General features: G+C 36.8%; 1 protein-coding gene across 3 annotated transcripts in view; it reads left to right on the top strand.

The window, feature by feature from the left end:
- Window positions 1-12,276, top strand: part of LOC118192109 (transcriptional repressor p66-beta-like) — a 132,236-nt gene that overhangs the window by 97,946 nt on the left and 22,014 nt on the right. For 2 of the 3 annotated variants that reach the window (XM_085821988.1, XM_035363957.2), the window contains exon 2: window positions 9,716-9,789. In XM_085821988.1, coding sequence (XP_085678114.1) covers window positions 9,725-9,789 — 65 coding nt within the window. In that variant the 5' untranslated portion in view covers window positions 9,716-9,724. Of the gene's footprint in view, window positions 1-7,589; window positions 8,217-9,715; window positions 9,790-12,276 lie in introns of those variants that run through there. The other variant, XM_035363345.2, reaches the window with a different exon arrangement.

Genomic DNA, 12,276 nt, shown 5'->3' with positions numbered 1-12,276 from the left:
GGCAAAAGACACAAATTATTTTTCACTCGTGGGTAGGACGATGTTAGAGGATAGATAGCTTGGAACTATAGCAGAGATATAATTATGGTCTTGCAGACAGACATGCTGAGTTCAACGCAATTTATTCCTAAGCATTCTTGATACATATCTTATATCACACATCATTAATTTTTGAGGATATATCTTCTCTATTTTCATAACTCCTCCCAGTAACTGTTGTAAGCTCCTCTCAATGTTAGATAAAATATATTGCATTTTTAAACAATTTGAAATTTTTTGAAAGCTACAAAGCAGCGGACAGAAGTTAGGCGAGGAAAGGGAGAAAAAAGTAAGTGCGTGTTAGCTGGGATACACTCTTTTTCAAAAAAATCGAAGCACCAAGAAGGACTTTTGCGATCGTGACGAAATTTGGTATGCAAAAATATCTTGATCGAACACGCAAATGATCAAAGTTTCAAGGCAAATGAACAAGAATGCGATCACAGCGCGCATTAGTAGGGCGCAATTCGCAAAGTATAAAACCAGTAAGATAGGCGGAAAATTTATATGCAAAAACATCTTGATCGAACATGCAAATGATCAAAGTTTCAAGGCAAATGAACAGGAATTGCGATCACAGCGCGCATTAGTCTGCGCAATTCGCAAATTATAAAACCAGTAACAGAGGCAGAAAATTTATCTCTTTCTGTTGCTGCAATTGCAATTCCTTAAAGAAGCAACTAAAGATACCATTACGACCATATCGAAGACCTTACAGACAACTAAACGACTTCGAACGTAGTCGCATTGAGGGTTGCGTGAACCTGGGTGGTCATATCGAGCAATAGACCGCCACCTGCAGCGTACATACACTGCTATGCAAAGATGTTGGCAGCAATGGTTGCTACAAGGAAATTGCCGGCGAAATGAAAGCTCTGGAAGGCCAAGGACCACAAAATGCTAGACAAGATACGATAATTATTAGCCAGACCCGAACCGCCCCAACATTATTAATGTCGACTATTCAACGCACTACAGCCACGTATATACCTCCCGTGGTACCGTCTACCATCTCACGGCGCTTGTCTGAGGCGGGGTTACGCTCACAGAGGCCTTTAAGACGTTTGCCTATAACCCCCACAACATTGGCGGAGTCGTCTGAAGTGGTGTCGCAGCCGATCATCATGGCTGCCATCAGACTGACATTGTATAGTATTCAGCGATGAATTCCGCTTCACTCTTGAAGCAGATGACCACCGTTTTCATGTCTGGGGAGGACGGGGCCAGCTGTCCCAATTAGCCTTTGTTTTACAAAGGCATACAGCCATAACCCCTGGTGTAATGGTGTGGGGCGCTATTTCTTATGACAGAAAGTCATCTTTGGTCATCTTGCGTACATCTTTGACAGCTCAACGATATATTGATATCATCCTGCGGCCGGTTGCATTACCCTTCACGGCTCGTCATCCTGGGGCCATTTTCCAACAGGATAATACCACTCGCATATCTCTGGACTGTCTCCGTGTGGTTGATACTCTTCCTTGGCCAGCAAGGTCACCAGACCTTTTACCAATCGAGCATGTCTGTGACATAGTAGACCGCCAGATTCGGGCACCACAAAATATAGCATATCTGGAGCGACAACCCATAAATGCCTGGCAGAATGTGTCGCAGGATGACATGAGGACCTCTACCACTCCTTGCCTCGACGAATTCAAGTATGCATTGCTGCTAGGGGCGGTTCGACCAACTACTAATTTGAACACTCAACAGGTACCATGACCTTGATTGGGGTCGACGTAAAGAACTCTGCGAAGCTACTGGCTGGGATCTGTACCTAGGTAGTCTCGGCCACAGGGGTATAAAATTTATAAACTTGGTAGTTCTGAAGGCCCTGGGAAAGGTCACTTATTGGCCGGCGTCGGGGTCTGGAACATCCTAATGCGGCGTGATTCTAGTAGCCCGGAGCGGTAGCGTCCCCGGTTTCGCTGGGCAATGTCCCGCTGCGACGGGCAGCCCGAGTGACTGGCAGGTAGCAAATCAAACGACCAATGCTGCCTGACCAAAAAGCCAGGTGGTGCGCCGCTCTCCTGGAGGGGCAATAGCGGAGGTTGAACCTCTACGACTTGTTCTGAAGGTATAGGGGACCTGTAATGTTGTTTAGTCTAACGAGGCAGGGAAGCCAATAATCAGTTAGTTTATCATATTATTATCTGTGTATAAGCTATACACATATTCAGTTTCATCAAAAAACAGCCACTTCGATTGTGGTGCTTCGGTTTTTTTGCAAACGAGTGTATATATTGGCTCGTCTCTTTTGTTTCAGTTTTGAGTGGTGATTGGAGAAGAGCTTACGCACTGCGGATCATTGCAAATGAAACTAATGACATAAGTGGCGCAGTACAGATTCCAAGGCGGGAATATAGCCAAATTATAAGCAGGAACGAAAGGGGCTAAATTTTCTGTTGTATTTTATGCCTTATATATCTTATATATATAACCGCCCTCCTTCCTTTGCTTAAAAGACTTTACCCGACCTTTATTTTCTCCATCGCTGGTCGTAGTGATATACATCCAGTTACAAAAGTGTTTTAAATGACAAACATATTCCATGTTTGGCAAAATCAAATTAAAAAAAAGAAAAAAAAAAAAAAAGAACAAATAACGGTCTCTTGGTTCTTATACTTGTATTTAGAAAAGTTTATACTCATTATGAAGAAAATAAAATTACACTTGTATGCAAAAAATTTGTAAATTATGTCTATTTTTACGAAAAGTATTAAACCGTACTACGCAAATATTCAGAGTCGAATACGTAAGCGTACATATCCGTGTCTGCGGAGCTGTGACTGTGGAGAGGATATGTAAGTACGCGATGTGTTTTCGACGATTTGTTCCTGCGATATTTCGGGTTATCCCAAGCCCAGACCTGCTTCTCATGTTAAGATAGTTTCATGTGATGCGTCGTACTGGCAAAAATTTCCATCTGAGCCGGTCACGCCGCACCCTTCGTGGCATTTTCGGCAATACTCTACTAGTCAGTCACTCGACGATTTGTGTGTTCTTAACTCCTTAAGGACATTCGACGTTTTTCTCGCATGAATTAGGTAAATTTTATATGGTATCCGATATAATGTTTAGCCTCGAACGTATGCATGACAGACGCAGCAGACAAACATAGATCCCCGACCCATGTCCGACTTGCGGACCCATGCGGAGTTTGGATATCTATGGTCCAGGGGACCTCTTTCTTTGAACTTTCACTTTCTTGTGCTTCTTCGAGGAGGGGGGGGGAATTGATAAAATCTTCTTTACGTAAAGGAAGTGATTTCTTTGCTCTGAACGACCTGTCCAAATCCGAGAGGTCTTCGTCCGTCTGATTTTTATGTACCCTAAGGTACCTGGTAATGCACGTTAAAATTACTTTAAGAAAAATACTACAAGAACTTAACTGACCTATTAGGAGACTGGGTCAGTAACCGCATATATGAAAGAAAACCTGATATATATGCGCAGTCCCCGCCCGGCTTTATACGAAGCTTTGGGCAGAACAAATCATAGATATGAATTAAACTTAGTCATTTTGCCTCCGGACACCACTCGATCGGCTAATCAAACGCCGTAAAGTGCGCTCTGACCACTCTGTCAGTTCCCGTCACGAGAAGTTAATGGGGCCAAACCCCGGGGACTTGGTCGACGATCTCCAATCTAGACCCACCCCAACCGAAGGAACATACAGTACCAGTACGGTCTCTGCCAAGCCTGAAACAACCTGAGTACAATACTCGGGTTCTTGTCCTGCTGAGTCAAATTATATACCCCCGTGATTGAAATTGCCTAGGTACTGATCCTAACCAGTACTTCCCAGGAATTCTCCTGAGTCAACCCTCGGGAGGGGGAACATCACGTATGGATGAAAAAGTGAGATGGAGCATTGTGGATAGATCGGAGGTAAGCCAGTCACAAGTGCAGGCGTATATGTATAACTTAGTGTAACCAGTGTCGTCTTCAATTTGTGGGGACAGTTTGAAGACACTGGATCCATATCAAGAAAACCTGACAAGGTGACCAAGATCTCCATCGACGAATGAGGATCGTTATTTGGCACTTTCAGCGCGGTGACACAGAACTGCTACAGCTTCACAGCTGTCACATGAGCTGTATGGCTGTCACTGGGTTTCACGGTTTACAATCACCTGAACGCTTTAAGAGATGCCAGAAGACCCGCTGATTGCAGCACACAAAAGGGTGCGTTTAGCATGGTGCAAACAACATGTGCCTTGGAGCAGACTTCAGCGAAGCACCGTGCTTTTTACATACGAGTCGAGCTTCAGCCTGGACGCTGATTTTCCCCCTACCTGTATGTGGAGATAGCCTGGAATACAATTCCGTCCCTTTGACATGAAGGAAAAGGGTCATTACGTTGGTAGAGGTGTAGTGGTTTGGGCTGGTATAATGCTGGACGGCCGTACATCCTTGCATATGTTTGACAAACGCTTACTACAGTTGCAAGGTATAGAGAATAGATCTTAGAGCCGTGTGTTCGATTTTTCAGAGGCACAGTTGGTACTGCGTTAATGGATGATTACTCTTGTTCACGTAGCTAGTTGATGATAACTTGGAAAGTGAGAAAATTCGCTACATGGATTGGCCAGTCAGATCTCTTGAGCTTAACCGTATGTCTGGCACGCTGTTGGGAGGATAATTTCATCTCTCGACTCCCCCCCCCCCGTCCGAAAACCGTTTTGCTGTAGGAGTCACCTCGCGCGACATGTGTGGCTGTCAGAGGGACCATACTCCATATTAGACTCCTTTTCAGTTTGATATCACAATGTAGACTTCAGACATTCTTGCACAATGAGCTTTTCTGATAATCATCTGTGCATGAAATGACCTTTAGATGGTACATATTTTTCTTTGTTACAAATATATATTCGTAAATGGATTTCACTGAAATCTGCCCATTAGTTTTTCAGAAATTCGGCGTAATATGTAAATTCTATTAAGTTTGCATTCAAGTGTATATGATGTTTGCCCCCCCCTACGCCAAAAATTGACCGAGATATTTAATTTAAAAAATTTGCAATTGTTGATGTCATTTTCAACTTGCCTTGAGGGATCAATAAATTAAGTTACAACAATTCGCCGAAATAAGTTTAATTGAAGTGCAACAAAAAAAAAAAAAGTGTGTAATTTAATTGGCCGTACGAGGAAGGTCATGTGGTGGCCACATTCAATTTTTTTATTTAGTTGAAATAGAAATGGATTTATATTAATGCAAATAAAAAATGGTTTCCCTGTTTGGTTTTTATCAATGAAAGCACGTGCTGTGTTCTTTTTACGGAAATATAAATATTTTTTGACTTAATAGCTTTATGGAAATAAAATACGATAAACGGGAAAATGGAATGCTTTCGCTTACGTTATGATAAATACATGTTTAATTATCCCAAAATATTAAATAGTGTATGCGGATTTACCAGTTCCCTGATTAGCTTTAACTTCAGTTAGTCCGGAAAACTGGAATTCTGTTATATATTGATTTAGATTTGCATATGATGTGTTGTGCAACATTTAACGTTTTGTGTAGCGCCGGAAATGAATTTGTGAGCTAAAACCGATTGGAATCGTATTACGACAATGCTTTTGTCCTTAATCTGTCAAAAAAGTAGAATAAAAAAGTCATATTCTGCTTTTCTGTCTCATTGTAATCCCTTTTTGCCTTATCATATTCTGCTTTTTCTGTTAAAGCAGTATGTGCGTCTGTTTTCTGTCAGTTTAAGCTGATTAGAATATTTTTTTACCACTTTTATATCACCGGTCTCCCCTTCTGTTTTTGAAAGCATTTATTTATTTATTTATTTATTTTTTCAAAATGAAAAGGCTACGGCAAACCACGTGTAGACTATTTAGTTAAAGAGAGGGTACCTTCGTAGAGGGCTTCAAAAAGAAAATAACTCATGTTCACGTCATATACGGTGGAAACCATGAAAATCCCCATGCAGTCAGCTCGTTCACCGAAATTCGAACCCGGTTGAACTCATATTCGAACCCTAATCTTTGCTGGTTGTTTTTAATAGTTATATTAATCTTGTCTAAAAATTACCCAGTTTGTATTCCATCGTTTCCTATTGTAACTGTATTATTTTAGATTTTTTTTTTAATTAGTTTTTAGTTCAGATGTGTCAGAAACAGTCGCATAAATAAAGCTTGCCAGCTACTTGAGACGAGACTAGTTTCGATCTTGATACAGTGTGAACAATTTTTCTGAGCAGCATGTTTGATGTGAAATTAGTAATTTAAATGTTTGAATTAGAGTGAAAATAAATTTATGTGACAATTATGGAACATTTCCTCTTTCACTGACATAGGAAAGAGAATCCTAAAATACGTCTAGCAGTTCTGTGGCATCTCTGATGTTCATAAATGTTGAACTTACGGCTCATTAGTAATTTAATCTTTGCTAAAGTTAAAAGTAAATAATGCATTTGTGCCCTATTGATTTTAGATTTATCCATTGAGGGTAATTCCCCTTTTTAAGAATTTCTGGAGGACTTTTTATTTAAAATAAGTAATTTCTCTTTCATATCAGTACCGGTTAAAAATTATTATTAGTTTTTCATTTATTTATTTATTTAATTAACTATTTAAAATGGTTTTAGAGTAGCATTTTAGTTTTGAATTATGACATATTGCATTACATCACTTATTTATTATCGTTTTAATAAAAAATTGGTATCGGCAAAATTGTTTCGAGTTGTAATCAGAGTTACTTTATTTATACAGCTTTACATACAATTTTTATTTTAGGGATGTGTGATATCAGAGTTAATTTGTTTATACAGCTTTACATACAATTTATATTTTAGAGATGATTTATCTTGCTGAATGTTTTGGTAGTTGCATATTTTATTTGATAACGCTGAATGTTCAGTTTTTATATAAAGCTTTAGTGATCTGCTTTAATGATTACAATACAGTTTTTAGAATAATGTTCTACTCTTTATTTTATGTTTTTTATGAATGTGTGAATAGCAGTGTTTAAATCTTTCACTTGTGAGCTGTAAAATAGTGAAAATTACTTCTGTTTTTGTATCGCTGCGGGATTAAATGTTCCAAGCTACGTTAGCTATCAGTCGAAATCTGAAAGATAGCGCAAGACTCAATTATAGTCACCCTTAACTGCGATTCGTGCAAGTTGAGGTTTTATTTACTGCCAGCTTAAAATAGCAAATGTTGAAATGTAGGGCATCGTGCATAAGGAGAAGGGAAAAAAGAAAAATGACTTGGAGATCGCCGAACCAGAAATAATGCTTGAATAAAACAAGATTTTTTTCCCTTTCTTTTTAAGAACGTTGCGTTATCACCTCCGACATGCTAATGCCATGCCGTTGTTATTAACCTCTTACTAAAAAACCCCTGCGGCGCAATGTACATGTACGAGGCGTGCCTTCCAAAGCTCTGAATTCGTGGCAAATAAAATGTCTGGCGCGCGTCTTCAGCCCGGCGATAAAAGACAACGATATAAAAGATCGATATTTTGTGCCACTTCTGCTGCTTCTTTGCTTTGCTTTTAACTGTGAATCGTGGATTACCGGGGGGGCGGATATTTGAAAAAAAAACCCGTCTCGTGTGCGCATGGAGGAAGATCGATAAAAAAAAAGTGGGCGGAAGGGGGTGTTCTCTAGTGTCTAGAGTATGGGAGGAGGGAAAATATCGCAAGATTATTTGCTTGGCTTTTTCTAGAACTAAACGACTTTTGCGTAAAGGGTTTTTATTTATGTTGTGCATTGGTAGTTTAAATTCTTGGAGGAAATATGCCCACTGGTTAGGGCAGGTCAGTTTGATCACGTGATCACCTCGCTCTACCTTAGCCGGGTCATGTGACCGTGCATTTAAAAGTGGTGGTCGGATAACAAAGATCAATAGCCCAAAGCCCTTTGTTTCTTCCTCGCAGCTTCTATCATGAAGGGGAGGAGGAAATTGTGGAGGGAGGAAAAAAGGCGACTTGGCGGAAAGCGTCGCGCAAGATGGCTGCTCGAAATTCTTTTAAGTAGTTTCTCGTCTGTTTGCTCAATACTCGCTTCCCCCCCTCCCATTCTGCTGGAGCATGTCATGAACTTTGCATTTTGCATTGCGTTATGGCAGCCTTTTCCCCGTGTTCTTCACCTAGTTAAGAATCTTTTTCGAACCTAAGGAATAAATAGTTATATAAAGAATAAGTTATGAATAACATAGTAAGATATTTATTGATTCTAAGAATCATTGTTCTAGGAATAGCCATTGGATGATGATGTTAAATTTGAATATGAGGCATAAGCAAATATTGCTTGCTCTTGAATTCCACTGCCTTTCTTATTTTAATACTTACACAAATTCTTCTCTATGAGAGAAAACCTTTTATGTCATTGTGTATATTAAAAACGGAATATAGATTTGATATTCATAATTATGCATATACCATGTGTCTTAAGGGAACATTGCTTGGAGTTTCTAAGACAGGAAACTTGAGAAAAGTAAAAAGAAAGGAGTGTAAAGCAATATAAGGCCTTTTAGTTTTAGAAGTGTTTTATTACAGTAAATTATTGCCATCATACATAATGTCATTAAAAATAAGTAACTCATGCTATATCTGTATATGCATATTTACCAATTTAAATATATATTCTTTAATCTATATATAATAATACATTTTGCATTAAATCTTTTAGGGTGTAATGTTCTTCCTGTTACTTTTCATTTTAGTCAACAATTTTTTACCATTCTAAGAGAGTAACTAAACAAATATTTTTTTTAATGAGAATTTACTTCACATTATACAGTGATGGACAAGTACAGGTTTAATAAATATTAGTTGCCAGGTAACCAGAATTTGGGAGGGGGAGATTCTGTAAAACATTGTTATAGTCTAGTTGTAATGCAAAATTGCATTAGTTTATAAATAAGAATAATGCAATGCATGAAAATTTCATTCCTAATGGAAAATGTAAAAGTATTTTTAACTACATACTACAGTTAAATAATGATTCTTTGAGTATGAAAATTTTATGAGCCTAAGTATTCCAGGTTCTTTTTTTAATTTAAAATATGTTACAAAAAATGGATGGATGGATATTGTATTTCATTTAATGCATAATGAATACTGAATAAAATGAAATGAAATCCCTCACTGCAAGTAAAATAGAAAATTAATGCTCCTGAAATAAAATGAGACAAACATATAAGTATTTTCCCTTGATTGTTTAATCAATAATGAAAATTTTAGACTGACAAGAAATTTTTAATTATTGCCTAGTAATCATTTTAATATCCTTTGAGAATAAATAGCTTTAAGCAAAATGCATAATTTTGACTCTATTTTTGCATCTCTTGACTGTACTGTTGTGTGTGGGAAAGGCTTTATGTTACAAGCTTCTACTCTTAATTAAATCAAAAGAATAGATGAAGTTTGGAACCTTTATCCAAATTACAGATTTTATCTTCATGTCAGTAGTTAAGGTAATTTTTTTACCAGCATTCAGGCATTCAGCATACCATGGCTTTGTTTTTGTGATCCTTCAAAAGTGTAATGTATATGTGAGCCATTCTCTCTCAGAGTGGCTTCCATGAAGTCATCCTTGTGTGCTTTGCCAACACAAATAAATCATAACTGTCCTACTAAGTATTTAAGGAAGAATAATTTTTTTAAATGTTCATATCTTTTTTTATAAATAACCAAAGGTAAATTTTTTTTCAGGTATCAATAATGCCTAAAGAATGGAATGGTCCATCAGACTACTTTGCTGCTGGGTTGTTTGGAAATCAAAGCAGGTAATTAGTAAAACTAACACTTTGTACTTTTTTTAAAATTTGAGACGTAAAGACTTATAAAGACTAAATAAAGGTATTTTGTTTGTTTATGTAACCTTTTCTTAATAAGATGCATAAATTATTTTTTTTCTGTAACGTACCATGTATTAAACTTAACTAGAAGTTTGTTAAATTATAAATATTGTATTTCAGTTATGTTAATATCTCCTGAAAAAATTTGATTCTGCAGTTTTTGAATTTAAAATTTTTAAGTTAACTGCAATGGACATTTTACTTGGCCTGTTAGTATATAAAATAATTTAGAATTTCATTGTAATTGAGTATTGTAATAATTTATGAAATTTTTTAGATGTGTGCCTCAAATTCTTATGTTTATTTACTGGATATTAGTAATATCTTCAAAGAAATTGTATATTTCCTTATAAATGTTAATGAATAGGAGACGTGTTAATGTCTTCCGATTTCTGCTTTACTGAAATCGAGTGTTAAAATTGATTACTAAATAACTACTTAAGGATTGTTTTTAAATCTATGTATTTTCTTTAAATTAAAATTGAAGCAGAACACAGTTAAGTTTGCTCGAAATACCAACTACCATATCAAAAATGGGCTTATACAGATATTATGTGAAGAGATGTAAAAGTTTTTTAAATATCAGAGAAATAATTTAATTTCAAAAAGTTACATAATTTTTTTTTTTAAATGCTTATTCATTATCTTTTAAAACAGCATTGCCAGGTCCCTACAAATGCTTGTTCATAGTGCTCTCAAAAATTGTCTCCCTTCAATAACCCAGCTGTTTTTTTTTTTTTTTTTTTTTTTTTTTTTTGCATTATTCTGATTGTCCTGGTTTTTGTAGCTTTTTCCATGTATAAGCAGGGCTGAAATTTTTATTGGCATATACATTCTCCATGGCTACTATTTTCTGCCATCTGGCATGGCCATATTGGCTTGCTGCTGACCCTGTGTATAAGAGCAGCTTTTCAGGGAAGGCTTGAAATCAGTTGATGCCATATCATAGTAGGTTAGCACTTAAACCAGATTGATCCATAAGGCTTATGTTAACAGCTTGGTTGTGGGTATTTAGAACAAGAGATTCTGAACTGTATAATTCCTTAAGCTTATGCTTGTGGAATTATTTTGTTGGAATAGTTTAAAATAATGTCTATCTTTTGAAGAAATAAAGAGGAATAACAGTTGCATTGCATAATGTTAAGTAACTGAGCTCGCTGCCCTGATAATGCCATCTTGACCATCATAACCTTTTCTGGGCATAATTTTAGCAATTTTTTGGAATGACCTAGGAAGCTTGTGTATAAGCTTGGTAATTAAAGTTGAATTGAATCGATCTCTGATACTTGAATTAAGAGGTTAGTCTTGTCTGAATACTGAACCATATTGATTCCTGAAATTTGGTTTAATGGTATAGTTGTTTAGAGTAACTAATTTATATTCTCAAAAAATAAGCATTTATTAACAATAATTTTATTGAAAAGTGTTGAATAGCTAAGCTTTGAAAGGAGAGCAAAGAGAAAGGTGTGGAAAACAGAGCTATACAAAAATTTTGATCAAACTAGAAAGGTTGGAGTAGACTGAAGGGTACCCCCTTGTATTATTGTGAAGTTGTTTCATTTATCGCCAAGTCAAGGGAGTGTGCAATACCTAGTTTGTGCAATTCTCTGATGTTTTTTTTAAGTGAAAATAGGTCGACATGTACATGGATAAAGTCAAAGGAGTGCACAATGCCTAGTTCATGCAATTCTGTGATATTTTTTAGTTCATGCAATTCTGTGATATTTTTTAAGTAAAAATAGGCCAGTGTATACATGGATACTGAGTTTGTGCAATTCTTTGATTTGTTTTTTGTCTTTGTGTAGTGCCGATTTTCGTTGCTAAAATCGCCGCTACACAAAGCCAAAATAACAAGTCAAAGAATTGCACAAACTCGGTATCCTTTCCCACATATACATTGCTCGGCATGAGCTATGTTTCTTTCGTAAAAATATGTGGGGAAAGGGCCCATGTCCTATCATAAACCAATTGATTCATGCTAGGTTGTCTATATTGCTGTGAGGTTGAAGTTGGAAGAGTCACTTATCACGATTTTTCACCCCTTCTCACTATTTTTCCACTCTTCTTCCCATACTTGTTCCCATAGGCATTTAAGTTGGTGTTTTAGCTGAGATTTGGGCCAAGAGGGAGTTATTAATTCTGCATCAGTGTCAGCAATAACAGATTGTGCCACTTCATCTGCTTCTTCATTTTCAGAAATCCCCACATGGGATTTAACCCATGAAATAGTAGGTTGTATATCAGGATTTGAGATGGAGATGTCATAGATATCTTGAATGATTGGACAATGATGTTTAGTATTTTTCATAGCTAGAATCGTGGATTGACTATCTGTATATATTTGAATATTTTTTTGTTAGTTTTTGGTACAATAATCTAGGGCCATTTTTATTGCTGATAACTCAGCTTGAAAAA

The sequence above is a fragment of the Stegodyphus dumicola genome, chromosome 8, assembly GCF_044657685.1.
Source record: "Stegodyphus dumicola isolate Sdum_Otavi_A_Nest chromosome 8, ASM4465768v1".
Lineage (NCBI taxonomy): Eukaryota > Metazoa > Arthropoda > Arachnida > Araneae > Eresidae > Stegodyphus > Stegodyphus dumicola.
The sequence above is the reverse complement of the archived record's forward strand: the minus strand, read 5'-3'. Positions and strand labels throughout refer to the sequence as shown.